Source organism: Phoenix dactylifera, chromosome 3 (assembly GCF_009389715.1).
Source record: "Phoenix dactylifera cultivar Barhee BC4 chromosome 3, palm_55x_up_171113_PBpolish2nd_filt_p, whole genome shotgun sequence".
NCBI classification, from domain to species: domain Eukaryota; kingdom Viridiplantae; phylum Streptophyta; class Magnoliopsida; order Arecales; family Arecaceae; genus Phoenix; species Phoenix dactylifera.
This window is the reverse complement of record NC_052394.1, coordinates 12,234,141-12,252,687: the sequence shown is the minus strand read 5'-3', so window position 1 is coordinate 12,252,687 and position 18,547 is coordinate 12,234,141. Positions and strand designations below refer to the sequence as shown.

General features: G+C 36.7%; 1 protein-coding gene across 1 annotated transcript; it reads right to left on the bottom strand.

The window, feature by feature from the left end:
• Positions 1-47: 47 nt before the first annotated feature.
• Positions 48-14,366, bottom strand: LOC103719360 (cytochrome b-c1 complex subunit 6-like). The gene is made up of 5 exons (XM_008808564.4): positions 14,238-14,366; positions 13,387-13,433; positions 10,978-11,062; positions 636-725; positions 48-548 (listed from the first exon to the last, which is right to left on the bottom strand). Coding segments are annotated over exons 2-5 (210 nt in total). The 5' UTR covers positions 13,389-13,433; positions 14,238-14,366; the 3' UTR covers positions 48-515.
• Between the last annotated feature and the right edge of the window lie 4,181 nt (positions 14,367-18,547).

Genomic DNA, 18,547 nt, shown 5'->3' with positions numbered 1-18,547 from the left:
ACTCAGGATGGATATGCAACATCTGGCTTCAACGAAGCCCATCCATGTACAGGACAATGGAAGAGTTGACTTCACCTTTTCAAGAGAATCATGAAATACAGGACAAAGGAAGAGTTGACTTCAACCTTGCAAGAGAATCATGAACCAGTAACCAGTTACAGACAGCACCACTATGGATGCTACATAGCATAACCAAGCCTCTGTCTAATTCCATGCAGTATTACTTGAAAACAAGTGATCATTACAGATATGCAGCTTCAACGTAAAATGATTTTTATTGTAACTACTCTTCAAGGCACCAATAGAAGAACACAACGAATGTGATTGTTTGAATATAAGCTGTTCTCTTTTGTTTGGTGCAGTTGTTTCTTGATAAGGCATTAGAAATTCATCTTCACTGAACAAAAATGCATTGGGAAGAGCACCAACCAGATGTAGTTCAGTTCAACCAAGGAGCAAATTAAAGATCAAAACTAGCTTAAGGAAAACAATTAACTGAACCACAAATTCCTCGATCACTTCAGTCTGCCCAAGAGCTTTGGTGCAACCTGTGTTTCAAAATCCAAATTCAAATGACAAATATAAAACTCCGATCTGTAACAAAAAATGAACAGCAGTATGGGAAGAATACTTACACAATTGTCAATGCACGACCAATAATCAAAGTATTGCCCTGTGCAATGCTTATGCCCCATCTCGTCTCCTTTTATTCTCTCAATGCATGCCTTCAGAAATTTGAAACAATCTCATTCTGTCAGAAGTTCTATGAAGTAGAAAGAATTCCCCTATATGGCAAACATTTAAAGGCAAAAAGAAATAACTGATTGAAAGAACTCAGCAATGGTTGCAGATTGTGTTATAACACTAACACATTATGAAAAACTCTTTTTTTCTAATTGATAGTATGAAAATGGCCATTTATTTTTATGTTTCATTGGAAACAATTCATATTTTATTCACAAAATAAATCAGAGATAAATCAGCACTCTTAAGAGCGCCAGAAAAGTGCAAGGCAGATAACCAAGCAAATGCAAAAACTGTTACAGTTTGTATTTTGGTTAAGCCCTTCATGTTTTGCTTTCAGTGCTCGAGTTTTGAAATGTCAGCTTAGAACAAATAGGAGCGATTAGGAAGAAATCAAGGGGGAAAAAACAAAAAACAAAAAAAAATATTCACATAATTAATGGATGGTTTTTGGTGTTTTCTGGCTGAAGGCTTGAAACTGTTAAAATTTAAAAAATCTTTTAGAAACCAATAGAACTATTTTCTTTTTGGTTAAACCAATATAGTGATGTACATTTTTAAAAAAATACCACAAATCACTTCAAATTAAAATGTAAGATTTGATTATTTTGATAACAACCTACTTATCTAATACCTACCATCATATATGTGCACAGAAGTAAGATGTACAAACATAAAATGGCCTATAGATATGAATTTGATATGATAATGCATTTTTATCGAGTACCAACTACTAAAATGTTCGCCGGTATCCTCTCAAAATATTGTATATTAGTGAAACAAGAGTGTTTCATTTATGACTCATGCAAGATGTCGAGCACCAAGCTTCAGAATATTGATGTATGAGAGAATACTGACCAAGGATGGATATGACACATGCTCTATTGAGTATCATGCCAACAAAAGGGTATTGAATTTATGCAATTTTTGATGTATGTTTTATGGTTCATCCCAAAACCACAAAAAAAAAAAAAAAAAAATCTGATTGTAGATTGATGCCCTAATGCATGAATCTGATGGTCAAAAAATGTTTAATTTTCATTTGACAAAATCTCTACAATTATTTTTTCAATTCACAAACTTCCCTCTAACTTAAGGGCAGGAACATTTACCTAGTTAGAGTAATTATCTAGCCCTAAGAAAAAAGGCAGAAAAAGATTTATCTAGTTAGAAAAATTTTCTAGCTCCAAAAAAACAAACCAAGCTTCAATCCCATAGGGCAATCTTCCCCTCTTCCCTCAATTCATTCCCACCTTGAAATGGAGAATAATTGCAAAAGAGGCTGTTCCATTCAACATTCTGAGTGGTATCAAATGGTATGGCACTGTTTGAGGCCTACTAAAGCTCGATTCAGGGTGAACCAACCTCAGTCCACCCAAACCACTTGATCCAGGGTCAGTTCAAGCAAATTGGGTAGCATCTGCCCAAACTAGTTCCCCTTGTACTGCCAAGGAGTAGATACAAGTACATTGACAACAATGCAAAAAGGTTATATACTATGAAATTAGACTACAATGTTAGATGATGCCTAGAGTTAAAATGTTGAAGTGCCAAACAGCTGCAATAGTTAAGGACACGAATATGACTACTGTGAACAGCAATGGATGACAGATATGATTGTGGTATATAAACAATCATTAGAACATTATCTTGTAGTAGTCATATGCACATAAATTTTACTATTTTAAATACAAAACAATATTACTTAGCTCTTTTTTAACAATAACTAACAATAATCATCACAGACTAATAAATGAATAATATAGATAATAATGTTTTCAGAAGTTTTGGCCAAATGGCATTATGTAATAAGATCATGACGGTCAATAATGGTTTAGGCCACCGTGGTTGTATAACTATGGTGGCATTATAATGGCCAAGGTTGTGACAAAGTAGATGTGATATAAACTATATGTTTTGACTTCTTTAGCAAAATAATGAATTACGACAAATTTATGGTTGTATAGTTATGGTGGCATTATAATGGCCAAGGTTGTTATTTTGCAGATATAACGTAACTATATGTTTAGATTTCTTTAGCAAAACAATGCATTACTATAAATTTATGACGATAAAACTTCAAGCCATCACTATTGGGTAGCTGTATCAACAAATAAAATAAAATACCTATTTCATAATACTTAGTGGTTGATGGAACCACAAATATCAATGAAATACTCATTCCTTCTAAATCAGCTATCTATATGACACATGCTAAAGAACCTTCTACAAAATTTCACATATCAAGAAACCTAATACCGATCACATCACCAAATAATATGATCATAGCGATTATAAGCTTTTATAATAGAACATCATCTCAAAAAATATTAAAATTTTACAAAAGCTACTGAAACATTAAGTGCAATAGCTGGGAAAAGGAGAAAAAATTAACAAGTCAACAAAGATCTACAATCCTATCGTTTGAGGTCACAGTAACAAAGACTTCAGGAATGATGGTGAAAGAATTTCCAACAAGATATTTTGATGAATGGTTAATGGAATACTTATAATCTATAATCTCAATTACTTTCTTCAAACAATTATATTTGTCGTACACCATAATCCATATACTTTAGTACCCCATAACATTGCCACCGAACATGTAACATAGGTTGTTGTCTTGTAGACATTGCGAATGACCCCCCAAAAGTGACGTCTTTCTTTCATCCAATAACAATTTTATCTTGGTCCCTTTTCCCTTTGGATCAGTATCATTGAAATAAAAAAGTCTAGGATATAAAAAGAAAAAGGGGAAAACATCATATATCAAACAACGAGACAAAACAGTTGAAATCAACAAAAGAAAGCCAAGAAATTGAAAAACATAGTGGTCAAGTACCAAGAAACAAACTAGTAATAGAACCTGACTGATCTAGCACCCATCTACCTTGCTTTGCAAGTCACCACAAGTAACACTACCAAGAAAACATTTTTGATGCAAAAGTTCTGAAGCTTCAAGTTGCTAGAATTTTAGTTTATTTTCAAAGTATTGGCTTTTTCCCAGTTTTCTTTTAGTTGCTAGTTTTTGTTGTTTTTTTTGGTACAGTTGCTAGTTTTTGTTTTAATGGTCAATATATCGTAGGGTACTGTTCAAGGTACGGTTCATGGTACTATTCATGCTACAGTACTGGGAACTGTAACCATGGCCAATTAGTGGTGGTTTCGGATCTCAAAATAAAGATGAAATAGGGCAGTTAGTTTTACATCAAAATTGCCTATATGGGAATCCTAGAAGAGCTAGGAAAGGTGGCCAGCAGAGGTTATTAAAAGGGATATGTATATTCCAGCACAAAAAGGGAGGGGGGAAATGTATGTGGCTGAAGGAAAGTAGAGTAGCGTCCCTACACAGAGTTCCTTTTAAGGGCCCGTTTCGATTGATGTGAGTGAGTTGAACCGGTGCCCACTTTGCTAAAGTGTGCTTCAGCTCCCTCTAAGCCGAAGCCCCTTTGGGCCATTTCTCCCCAAACTGGGCAATGCAGGAACTCACTTCAACTCCACTTCGGGCCAACCAAACACCCAAAGTGCGCATCCTAGAATTGCTTTGTGCTAACAGCAGAAAGAAGCCTTTAGGTGGTTTGAAAATATAAATCTAGAATTTGATGTGAACCAAATTTCTGCTGGTTTTAATCCTTGTAGCTTCTTGAATCCTAAGAAGCTACATCAATTTTGCTGCTATTTACTCATATATATATATATATATATATATATATATATATATATATATATATATATATATATATATATATATATATATCATCTATCGGGTCAAATGAATCCCAGTTGTGAGCAACTAAGGTATCCAAAACCGGTACAAGTTCCCTACTAGTCAGGTACGATATTGTACTAACACTCGAAACACCAATAAGGTGCCGGTACCCTAAATAGAGAGAGAGAGCGGGGGGAGGGATGGCATACCCGAGCTCATGGCAAACATGATGGAAGATGCCATGTGAGTGACCAGCAAGGAGAGAGGGGGGCAGAAGTGAGATCAATAGCAACAATCAAGGACGATCGACAGTAGTGGTTGAGGACAATTGCCGATGGTGGTCAAGGGCAATCAGTGGCAACGGCTGCGGAAGATTGAAGAGAGAGAAGTGAGGCAGGACAGAAATCACGAACAGATAGGCAAGGTGAGAGAGAAATCACAAACGCCGAATACAAACAATTAAGGGATTTTTATAACCTATAGCGGTTTGGCCCAGGCAAACCATATTAGTACAGCCCAAAACCATGCGAAACTGCGCAGTTCAGCCTGATACAGCCCGATTTGCAGTCTGTTCCACTTTGAAACCCCAAACCATCCTAGTTCTCCATCACTTCAGTTTGGTATACCCTAAACCAGATAGTTAGGAATGGTTTTGCATACCATGCAAGCAACTAAACAGGCTTTAATTCCAGGCTTTCATTTTTCTTTCCATTCCTCCTCTTCCATTCTCATATTTTATTTTCTATTTTGTTCCCTTTGACCCAATTTTCCCCCTTTCTTGTGCTACAATATTGTTGTCTATAGCACAGTCTTGATTTTAAAGAACAAATAATGGGACTGTTTGGTGCTAACAGCACAAAGAAGACTTAAAGAGGTTAGAAATATGGATCTAAAATCTAATCTAAAATACAGATTTCTGCTGATCAGTAAGCCCCAAGCAAATGGACCAGGATTCCTAAAGCAGCCAGCTGCCACCTTTCTTCAAAAGTCTGGCAAATCCTTTTTCTTTATAGATTATCAAAAAGATTGCAAGTATGATATAATTAGTTGTACAACCAATCAAAGAATAAGAAAGCACCCCAACTCAACAAGTGCAAATCTCAAAGGTGAATGCACCACATATTTAAATAACTCAATGGCATAAGAGATAAAAGACCCTAGCAGTGTAGCTCTGAGCAAGCAATCCCTTATTGCCATGTTAGAAACAAATAGTGGGTGGCAAATCAATAATGAAAGCGATGGATTTAACATTTAAGTATGATCACTTTAAGAAACAGTCCATATTATGTAAGAAACTACCAAGAGCAATCCAGTCCTCAAAAGGAGCCTAGTAAACTAGGATATATGCGATGGAGGCAACATAACAGCTAGATAATGCAAGAGCTTGCTAGTCTTCTCCTTCTGAATAAATTTATTCCTTATGATACAAATCAAGAAAACTAGTGTAACTTCCGAAGACTTGCCTCATCTTTAGTATTAACTTTGTTCTTTGAAATATAGATTTTCACATGCATCCCAAGAGGCTCCAATAAATTCTCAAACCTGCCCACTCTTTTATTAACCTTAACATTTGGAACATTAGAAATTTGCAGTTCATAAAAACCTAGTGTACATCTTCAACTTGTAAAACTGACATCAGGAAGGCTCACATTGTCAAACAACCCTCTCAAGTAAAATTGCTCCTAAAACAGAAAACTTGAGCAGCTCTATGCAACCTAGAAAGTATCACCACAAAAAAGAATGTTGCCTTGCTCCTCTCAAATCAACCTACCTTGCTTGGTTATTAGTATTAATTCTATTCATTTTAGTGTAGAACATGGTTAACCGAACCATGCCAAACCAGACAGTTCAGAGCAAACTAGACTGATCGGTTACCAGCAAGGTCCGTTGATTTGGTTTGGGATATAAACAACGCCCCCCCCTCCGTTCGAAGCTCGAATGATTTCAAACTCTAAACCCAGCTGCCTCTGCCCCAGTGAGTCGACGTTGTTTCTGTACGACGGCGATGACGATGAGGCCCCAAACTAAGTCTCTCTCCCTCTCCCTCTCCCTCTCCACCCTCTCTATCTCAATCTGTTGCCAGATCCAAGACTCACGAAGCTCTCTGTCGACAACCTTTGACCTCTCTCCCCCCTCTCTCAGTCCATCGCCAAATCCAAGGCTCTCGGAGCTCCCTATCGACGGCCTTCGATCTCTCTCTCCCCCTCTTTATCTCTCCCTGCCTCTCCCTACCTCTCCTTTCACTCTTCCCTCTCCCTCCCTCTCTCTTCCTCTCCCCCTCCCTCTCCCAAATTCGGTATGCTTGGTATCGTACTAAACCGATCGTCGGCCACGACCTCCAATACCAGTTCAGTGAACCCACTGTAGAATATAATCAAGTTCAAAGAAGCTCGTCTACATTATAAACTTTCCCATGTCTCATTTTTAACTTTTTGATTTAGGATATAGTTTCTCACTCATCTAATGTTTAATCACAAAGAATCAAAATACTAATAACCACTCAACTAAAACTACCCATATGAGGTAAGACTCAACTTGGGTAACCTATGTAACTTAGAAAGTACTTCTAAGAAAGAATGTCATGTTTCTCCTCCAAACCTAACCTTCAAACGTCACTTACCTAAAACCCATAGAGGCTTTTCAGGACATCTACCTATCTGGGCACCTAAATCCAAAACCCCAGACCAATCAAACTAGTGCTATCCTTAATTGTGTCCTATATCATCCCAAATTAGAAGCAGAAGTAATCATGATTGTGTCAAAATCACTCCTACTCAATAGATTAAGAAAGATAACCTCTCCCAACCATATCGCAACTTATCAAGGGGATTGCAAATGAACCCATATACTATATCTAAATCAACCTTATGGACAAGTCTCAACCGCTAACCTCTATCACAAAAATCAACACCCTGAAGCACCACTGACGGACTGACCTCTATCATAAAAATAAATAACTTTTATAGGCTCTATTAAAATTCCAACTCTTCCACCCCTTTCTCATATCGGGAGTGCAACATTTTATTTTCATTATAGGCATGGAAATTATCTGCCGGTCTATGAAATAATAGTGATCTGAATTTTTTTTGCTTCTAAACAAAAAAAAAGTAAGTATTAGCTCTTTAAAATGAAATTAACTTGGATCCTTTTAAATTTTAATAGTCTACCAATATCCATTACCTCCAAATACCAGCAACAATGTCTCAATTACTTGTCCTATATGTCTTCTTAATTTTTATTTGAGCTTTGAGATGGAATAAGCTTTGGCAATTTGTAAGATATTAGGTTTCAACTAAAAGTAAAAAAGAATAACTAAAAAAAACTTCCATTACCCTCTTCTTATTGCATACTACATAGGAAGTATTACCCCTAGATTCAATATGGCATTAGGAACATAGTCTAGCACACTTGCAAGCATAAATTTACACCCTATAAAGTTTTTACCTGGATATACATAAATCTACTTAAACTTGAAAACACCTTTAGAAAAGTTTAAACTCCTTACTCCACCCTCTTTGAAGTTCCATAATATCATTTCTAAGCACTTATCATATGTTGTACTTTCTAATCGGCATTAAAGAAACTTCATTGGAGGGGTTCTTTAACCCTATGTATCATGAATCATGACATAGGTATTGACAACTAAGTTACATGAGGCTTGAAAGCATACAGACACACACAAGAAACCAACACTTCAAAAAAGAATAATTTCTCAAAACAGACAGACACTAAGTGTTTGTTGATTCATATAAAATCAACCAACCTTGAATCTTTTGAACCATGTAAGAAACTTGATCTCTTCATGAACATGCTATCTTTGATGCTCACTAATTGGGCTTTCAAACTGGAGCAATATCTGAAACTGCCAAAATCTAGGTTAATCAATCAGACTAAAATTTGTAGATCATAGCCCTCAAGACACACACTCCCTTCCCAATCTTTTAAGCAAGGGTAGCCTTTAATAATGACTTTGAGCCAAAGATTTAGGCCTCGGGAATAGGACAATATCTTCAGTTACTGTTCTGACAAGAAAAGAGGTCGGGATGCGTACCAGAAGCAAGTTTTCTCTCGAATTGGGACATCCGGACTGCCCCAGTTGCTACTTGACACTTGGAATGCACTGGGACAGTCAGGATGGACTGGGATGCAAACTTTTTTTAATTTCTCCATTTTGTTCTTGTTCTTACTGATTGATTCTGTCCATCCTGATTGTACCATCCGAGGTGCAACCTGGAAGGGAGCCCTGTGCCAAGATTTAAACTCCTGCTTTGGGCAATTGGGCTACAACTACTTTCTATCATGGGAGTAGCTTTTGTCCAAAGAAGCCATGTTGCATATAATTCTCCACTGCAAAGCTAGTAAGCCTTAAAATGTATATTTTACTCCATAACCAATTAGCCTAACTCCACCATGGATTGAAGGATGTAACTAGTTAGTGTCAAACAAGCATCCTTCATGACTGGGTACTTCTTCAAATTTTCTAACAACTTATTTCTAGCTGCTGAATTTCAGATCTTCTTTTATTCGTAATATCCACTTTAAAGAGACTGAAATAGTTGTTATCTTCTGGATTTAAGCTCTATCTTATTCAGCATATGCAGTCCTTAACCTAAATTGATGCTCAAGTCCTTGCCACCTGCTGTTGCTTTGTGGAGACATGAAAATTAGCAGAATCGGTGGCTTTGAGTTGATATAGCACAGTAGGCAGTAGAATCTTGAAACGTTATGTAAAATTGAATGGCAAAGATAGAAAGAAGACACAAATGAACATAAAGAGCTATAACATAAACTATCATGGAAATCACCCTTTGAGAAGCCACTTGTAACTTTCATAAAAATGTCATGAGTATAATTTTCCCTACACATAAACAGCCATCGAAGGGTCAGCATTGAGCCTGCATGAAGGGTTCACTTTGAGCCCTTTTGCTTTGAATTTGACATTGCCCAATTAACTGCTGATCAAGGATTTAATACCCTACTGGCACCGGTCTCGATCTGGTCCCCGGTCATTACGATTTCAAGATGTTCCCATCCCAGCATTCAGGGCAGGCAAGCACCAAGATACTTTTCCAAGTTACCTCCGAATCATTTATTGTCTAAGGTTCTCCTTTGGTTTTAATGATCATTAAAATCTTTTTAGCCTCTTAAATAGGCTTTGTGAGCCTTTTAAATAGGTAAAGCAGTGGGAAACCTTTCTTGCAAGTTTTTAATAACTTATTGATGAATAATTTTCTTCTCTCCCACTTGTTTCTCTCCTCTCTCTCTCTTCCTCTCTAAGTTACATCTTGTGACTGAATCATGACTAGACCATGGACAAAAGAGAGCCAATAGAAGCTCTATTTTTATTGTGCACCACACCTGATTGTCCCAGCTGGTAGCAAGCAACCCAACTAGTACCAAACAGGACAACCCAGTTCATGCGCAATCTAGTCCCGGAGGCATCTTGGTTACAATTCTGTCATCAAAATGGTATGATACCAGTTGGATATGCCAATACCATCAAGACAAGAATTTTTACTACTGATATAAGTATAAAGGGTCATTGTGTCTGCTATCAAAAGATGATATTATGATCATTATTACTGTTATAACAAGGTTGAAAACTAAATTATCATGGAGAAATTTTTAGAAGTGGTAATAGTACAGGATTGGGACTTCATCAGAATTGATGGACAAAAGATAACCTAGTAAACCTTTTAGCCATCTCAGAAATATTACAAAGAAGAACAACATATATTCTAATATCATTATCACAAGTTGGAATGGTCCCTCAGATATGTATGATCACCACAAATCCTTGGGACTATGAAAAAATATTATGCAGTAATGTCGTACTAGTCAATATGGTGAGGAACAAAATGGACAAAAAAGATGAGCATCTTTGAAGAACAAAAAGGTGGATTTTCTGAAGACCATGGAATATAGGGTTAAATTTGAAGAAGTGTAGGATTGAATTGATTCAGAACAAAATAGAGAAGAATCAACTAAGATACGATGGACATGGGAAAGAAAAACTTAAGTAGGCCTAATAAAAAGGGAAGCACAGGTTCAGTTTGATAGGTCAGGTAGGAAGAATCAAGTACCTAAAGATTTTATAAATAGAAGAAGAAGTAGAAATGAAAAAGTATATAACACTGATAGAAGCAAACAACCCTTAGTAAGAACAAATGGTTAAAATATATTTTAAAAAAAAAATGCTCTCTATAGTTGCAATTTGGTTTGTTACTTAAGAAGTAAGGACTAAAGAAATGGTAACTGTGAACAACTAAATTGTCCAATAGCACAATACTACAAAACTAAAAGTTAAATGTTAGATGCAGAAATCACTTCATCAGGATTCAAGAAATTTATGCTGAAAACACTAGCATTCCAAGAGTATCATACATTGGAATAGTTCCTAAAGCAGTATTAATTCATGTGATTGCACTTGTTACCAAGTCAAGGTTTAAATACCAATAATTGCATGATAAGAGAAAAGGTAGGTGGACTTGGGAGCTTTCTTCCATTTATTATTTTTTCGGTACCTGATATGCACGTAAGGGCCTTACGCACTTTGGCTTGCAAGATTCCTCAAGGTATTTCTTCTGATCAATAGGTTCCTCATCTGCCCTGAATTTGAGCAAAAAAATGATTATAACATGCATACAAATACTAAAATATAGTATAAAATTGACTTAATATGGGTGAGGCTCACCATTTAACCTTTGCCCCCAAATACAAGATACAACAAAAAGGTTGTACATAAAAGAGGATGTTTATCACTAGAATATACTAATTAGAGAGTTCAATGCACTATAAAGGAGTAACAGGAATTTGTTTTCTCCTCCACCCCTTAACAAAAAGAGAGAAAAGGTTAAGAATCATGAGCAAAGTCGATCATACCGGTACGGGCCGGTTCGTACCGTGCTCCGGGCGGTACGAACCGGGAAGCTCTTCCCCGCCGGAACCGGAGAAGAAGAAGAGAACCAGAGAGAGCGCGGGGAAGAGAGGGAGAGAGCCCATCTTCGGCCGCCATCGGAGAGCCGCGGAGGGGCGTCGGAGGCCGGTGGGGGGCGGCGGAGGCCGGCGGAGGGCGGCGGAGCCCGTGGGGGCGCTGTGGAGGCCGCGGCCGCGTTTTTTAATTTGGGAATTTTAAGTGAAGTCGGCAACCGATTTGCCGACTTCACTTAAAATCCCCAAATTAAAAAACGCGGCCGCGTCCCCTGTTTCTTTCGAAACAGTGACGCGGCCGCGGCCACGGCCTCCGCAGCGCCCCCGCGGGCTCCCCCGTCCCCCGCCCGGCTCCGCCGCCCCCCACCGGCCTCCGACGCCCCTCCGCGGCTCTCCGATGGCAGCGGAAGGTGGGCTCCCTCCCTCTCTTCCCCGTGCTCCCTCTTTTTCTCCTCGCCTTCTTCGTCTCCGGCAAGGAACCGGCCTGTACCGGTTTCCACGGCTCCGCCGTACCGGTAGCTGGCCGGACCGGTTTGTACCGGCCCGTACCGGCCGGTACGGGCCGGTTCGGCATACGCTGCCCTCATCCGTTGCTTAAGTTTACAATTGAAGGATGATTCTAAAGTTTCATCAAACTTACGAGCAAAGAAATTCAATTTATGGAACAGCTTTTTCCCCAAGTTCAAAATAAACTGCATCTTTGATCAAATTATTTCAAGTATCTTGAGAAATTTAGATTATTCACTTCACATCTCCAGTTAGCTTCTTCTTTTCTTTCCCCTTATAACACGTTCAATGTTTCTTTTTAACAATTTTATGTATTTGATTGTGCCAAGAGCACCAAAACAAGCTCAAGTTGACACAAACATAAGTTTAAAAACATATCAAATGAATAAATGAAGGTCATGCCATGCTCTTTCCTTGATATATGGACATCCACTAAGGATGGATATGCCTTTCATTTATGAACAAGATATGATGAAGTGTCATATTCTCTTCCAAGTTTGTGCATGATCAACACCATTAATTCAAGATTATATGTGTGCATGTCGAGAAGGCATATCCGTTTTCATCCATCTAGACCTGGTAGCAACGGATAGTGCTTAAAGCAGGAGGATACAATTGGATGGGTGAAATCTTAAGAAGAGGAGCTAAGGTGTATGCACAGTAGAAGGTTGGCTCAATGTTCAATCTCCAGTAAAGAGACCACTACACTAGGATGCTGGTTCAGTAGTACTGATAAAAATAAATATTCTATACTATGATTGAAGCTTCCCAAAAGCATGAGACTCTATTGAAGTCTCCATCTTCCTTCAGTAGTGCCTTTAGCTTTCCACAGTGCATATTGCTCTCATCCACATAAATTACATGCACCAGTTTTCACCTTTCTATTTGAACAAATATGAAGCACTCAATTTTTCCTTTCTAATAAGTAAAATGAGGAGACGAAATTGTATCTTTATCGTCTTGTACTTCTCAACCTCTCGGGCAATGGTCCCATTACAAACTATGAAAAATTTAATGCCTGTTCTTTTAGACTTGATTTCAATTTAATGGTAGAGGAATTAGAAATGGCATTCTCAATTTAATGGTAGAGGAATTAGAAATGGCATTCTCCTTAAAAACATGGAGAGCAATCTGGGAAGAGAAATGATCAATTATATGTAACCAAACAAAGACGCATTAGATTTTGGGTTGATGAACTTAACCAAAGAATTCCTAGCATTGAAACCTGTAGCAGATTGGGATGGCTTGCAAATCTTCTGTTATATACTGAACAATGTAAGCTTCTAAATATCATATAGGCATTTCGGTATATCTTGTTTTGTTTCTGTCCTATCTATAACGAGAATAACTACCATGGATTAAACCTTAAAAGGTGCAAACATGGAAAATGATAAAACAGACATCCAAAGAAATTTTTTTCCTTTTTTCCAAGAAGAAAGTAATAGTTGGAATTCGCAAATAATAAAACAAAACCAAAAGTATAACATCATACTCACATAGTAGCAAATAGTGAATGGTAAAAGATAATATGTATCTGTAAAACCTGCATAAGAATCACCACTTCACATTAGACTATAAACTTGCTTCTCCTAACAGCATTAGTTCCCAACTTTCAATTGGAGATCCAGAAATTATATAGCTAATAACAGCCACTAAGAATGCAAGAACAATATAATTTAAAGCATTGATTGTTATTTTAGCCAATTGACTGTCCAAACAATGTTAAATATCCTATACCGGGCCATAGTTGCACTACAGCCATAATACATAAGGTGTTACCAAGACAATGAAAAAAATAAAAGAAAAAAGAAAAAGAAAACCAACCAGAAATACATGGCATCTCCCAAAGGTTATCGCGATAGCAACCACATAAAACTTTCAAATCGTAATTAATCCAAATCTCAGTAATTAGACATATGGATTATTATATATTTTGTGGAAAATGGCGAATTTAAAGAGCTAGCTGAGCAGAACTGAAATCAATAACCTCAAGGTTAAAAAAAAAAACAAAATGACCGAAATATGGTGTGAAAAGGTATCAAAGGAAGCTCAAAATCATTTGTTAGGTTCAGATCGTTTCAAAGATATGAAGCACTGATGCAGATCGATGCATACAAACCGTAAATAGGAGGCACCCAACCATTAAAAGAGTAAATCGTATCACCATAAAACTTAGAAAAATTGCCTGATTGAATCAAAAATGATGGGAAAAAAATATGAATCAATCATAAACATGCCGAATAAGATGAAAACCTCCTAAGAAATGGATCAGAACAGGAGGGATCGACGAAATAAAAAACTGTAATAAAGAACGAAAAAAGGATCGAGAAAGGGAAGGAGGTCGTACCGCTTCGAATCGGCGAGGGGAGGGGAAGTTGGTAATTTGAGCAGATGAATCCGGTCACCAATATAAGAAGAGGGGAAGACCTTGTTTCATATTCCGACAGAAGATAGGGAGCTGAGCGGAAAACACGCTGATTTTGGACTCAATAGCGCTGACCAAGGTTTATAAGGACTTTTGCAGAAAAATGAGTTCTATTTATCTTTTCTTTAGACAGAAATTATTCATTTTTTGAATTCTTAGAGACCATTATTAATTTACTATGTCCTTTCCCTAGAAAAGAAAATATATTTTATATGGCCAAAGAATAATAAAATGGTTTTTGAAATGCAAGGGAACTAAGTTGGAGGCAAAGTTATTTTATGCTTTAGTTACTTATGCATATTTTTGATATTCTAATATGTAAAAAAAAATGAAAAACAAACCATTAAAGATAAAATAATAATATAAATTACTTGGATTGCTATTTAAAAGTAAATACTAATATTAAAGAGTGTGTTCTAACATATGCTCAACATAAGCTACCAAGCTTTATTCAAGAATCTCCATAAGTTTTGGTCCTTTGTTTATCAGTTATCACCCACTCATAACTCTAACAATATATCTCATTAATTTTTTTCTTTAAAAGTGAGTAGAAACACACATCCAATTGGGAGTGTATTAATCAAATTACATAAACAATAAAACATGATATTATTAGATTGGGAGACATAACCACCCACGATACGTCCATATCATGCATATGTATGCCAAACTCTAGAATCGATTAGGGGTTTATATTCACTATTTAGTTAATGACCAAGAAGATAAATAAAAAATTTACTAATTAATATCCTGATTGACGAACAACAACCATCCCTTGAGCTCCCCTTCTTCTGGAACATATGATAAGTCATAATAACCATTTGGAAAGCCTCTCATTGCTTTATAAAATAATTTTTTTTTTTTAACAATTGTAGTTTAGCTGTAATTTCTTTGCAGGAACAATTATATAAATATTATAGCATTTGTCATTTGACATTTAATGTTATTAATAACATAGTATTTGTAAGTTAAATCAAAGTTATCTAAATCTATAACATTTAATGTTGTAACTTAATGTTATGAGCATCTTTAGGAATGATTTGTAGTTCAATTTGCCGCGACTGGAAGAAAAAATGATAAAACTTCACCTTGTTCCTAGTGGATAAGACATAGAATTACCAAGTTACTAGAGTTACGGAGTTGAGTTATGTAAGACTACAAATTAAAGATGAATCAAATTGTGAGGAAGCTAAGCTCCAAGAGCAGTCGTCATTCAACAAAAAAAATGACTGAAGGGGGAAAGAGAACTAACTAGAATCTCTCAAACAAAAGCTACCATGATAAACTAAATAAATTCTATAAAAAATCAAAAATATTGCCACAATACTTTTATATTATTTTTGTGGCACTTGTCAAATGAATCTTAGTTGTCCTTTCGTCGATTACTCTTCTATATATTTTCTTATATTTTATTTTATTTATACAGTTGCCATTGCTACGCCACGTCTTCTCTTCTAATTTCTGCACCAGCCCTCCCAAGCACCCAGCCAGATTGCACGCCACCATCTATGCCAACCTCTGCAACGACTGTTTGACCTTCTATGCCCACAGCCATGAACACTACCACCACTAGCAACCTTATACGACCCCTAATGTCCAAGCAATCTTGGGCCTGCTCATCCTTGCTACGAGTGATGTTAAAGTTGTGCAGTGCCATCTCAGCATCCCAGTAGATGAGGTGGTTATCAAATGAGCACAAGAAGAGCTAGGTCAAGTAGGTGGGAGATGGCCCTAAGCACTTGGATCACCTCCTGATCCTCCAAAGTTAGAGATGGCAATTTATGACTCGACTTGTCAAACTGACTCGCAAAAGATTTGCTTCAAGCAAATTCAGATTCGACATAAATGGGTTTGAGTAGGGGTGAAAGTGGATCAGATAATATACCTTCGGGTCCATTCTTGTATCCGAATTTATCCAGATATAGATGAAAATTTGAGCATCTGACTAATATCCATATCCATATATATATTCGTCAAAAAAAATGAATAAGAATATAGATAAATAACTATCCGATCCCTATCCGAATATCCGATTTTATTTGCAACCCAATTTAATTTTATATGACAATCATGAACTTTTATAAAAAATAAATAATTACATTAACATGCTATTAACTGGATTTATCATCCACTTATAATATATATTTAATTTTGTAGTCATAAAGTTTAATTATCCGATTTATATCCATATTTATATCTATACTTTCGATATCTAATTTGTATTCTTATCTGTTTAAAACAAATATAGATATAAATTTCTGCATCCGCCAAATGTTTGTATGCGTATCTATATTCTTCAAACAAAACAAATATGGATATGAATATACTAGAATCCAATCTGTATTTGATCCGATTTCAGTCCTAAGTTTGGGTCATTAATGGGTTAAACCACCTAATCTTATTTATTATATAGGTTGGGTTTAAGTTTAGACCTTCGACCCAATCTTTTGGTGTTTGATTAGAGAAGCAAATGGGAGGGTTAAGTGAAAGGGTAGAGTGTATTTAAATACACATTAAATTTCATGATAATTTGGATTTTATAATAATGATAAAATTGTACTCCCATTATTTTAATGTATTAATAGAATGGATTGGAAAAGTGGAGGTGGAAAAACAAGAACAAGCTTCTTTCAAGAATCCTTGAACACATGCATTGCACTTGTTTGGCCCGAGTGCCGGTTTGGATCTCAAACCTAACCAGGATCTGGGGTTGATGGTGCTGAAAGAGGTTTGGGGCTCTGGTGGAAGGATGGGGGAATCAAGCAGGGTTGGAAAAATATATTGCTTTCAACGGCGCTTATAAGCATCGTTTTGTTATTCGATTCCGACGACGCATAATGACATCATCTAATATCTCCGATGCTTATATGCGACGATTAATTCAACGCTTCTAATGACGCTTACCAAAAAACGTTGAGAAAATCGTGAATTCCATTACCGATGTTTCCAACCGTCGTTATTTGCCGATGTTAACAAAAAGCGTCAGCAAATTTTTGTGCGGCATACAATTTACCGATACTTTTTTTTAGCATCCGCAAATAATAGCTAGGATTCATTTTTATTCCTGTAGGGGTCTCTATCTATGCGTACGTGGAGTTCCTTATTACCAAATTTTTGGCTCAAAATTTTCTTCCTTATTACCAAATTGTTGGCTGAGCATTTTCTACATCCTCGGTTTTATAGAATCTATATACATGGCTAGAGAAATATAAAAATTTGTACATAATTGTTAAATGATAGATATTTTGTGCAGCATTGTCCCAGTCAGCAACATGTTGTTTGTCTTAAATGTCTATGGTCAACACCGTAGAGATTACTTTCTTTTTCTTAAAAAAGGAAAAAAATTGTAGAGAGTTTGAAGACAAGAAACGATCATCCAAAATGATTCTCACCAAAAGAAGTGCAAATCTTGAAACGGACCCAATAACAAGGAGCCATCAAAAACACAGCCCATATCAGACCTTAACTTGAGAGAGACAAAATGGCCACGTGGAAGCAAAAGCATGACTCTTTGCCGGAAATATGGCCAGAAATGGACCATTCGTGAGCCCAAGGTGTTACCATCCTCACACATCATGCTACGTGGACTCTCTTAACTCATAGAAGACTCCGGAACAACAAAAGTAATTATGACAAGACGGTGGCCTCCCGCTCCCCCGGGGAACATCTAAAGACCAAAGAAAGAGCCCTTCGTTTCAAGGAACTGAAAATTCGAAGCCCAACCTCTTAAATGATGGGCAGTTTTATGATTGTAGCTGTGGCAAATATTTCAAAGGTTGCTTTCTTGCAGATCAATTACTTCCTCGACGCATAAGAACCACATACGAATTGAGATAGAAAAGATAAAAAAGTAGAAAGAATTTTTCTAACTTAGAAATGCAGTAACCTCCGGAGTCTTCTCCATTTTTCTGCACTTCAGACAGCATTAGCTGTGACTCATGTGTCAAGACTCACCAAGACCCATATAGCCTTTGTCTCCTAGGAGAACAAGAAGGAAAAATTATGGACTACTACTGATTTAAGTAGGTTCTTTCTGTACTGGATCCGGCCGTGGAATTCACTATGTCTGTCCTATTTAGCTAATCTCTAATTAAAGTCATGAGAGCAGCACAAGACTGCACACACTTTCAGGATCGATTAGACGGAAAGGCCAGGGATACCTGGATAACAGCATACAAATTGAATATTTATTTTAGAAAAACAAATCAAGGCATTTTATATCTATAGACTAC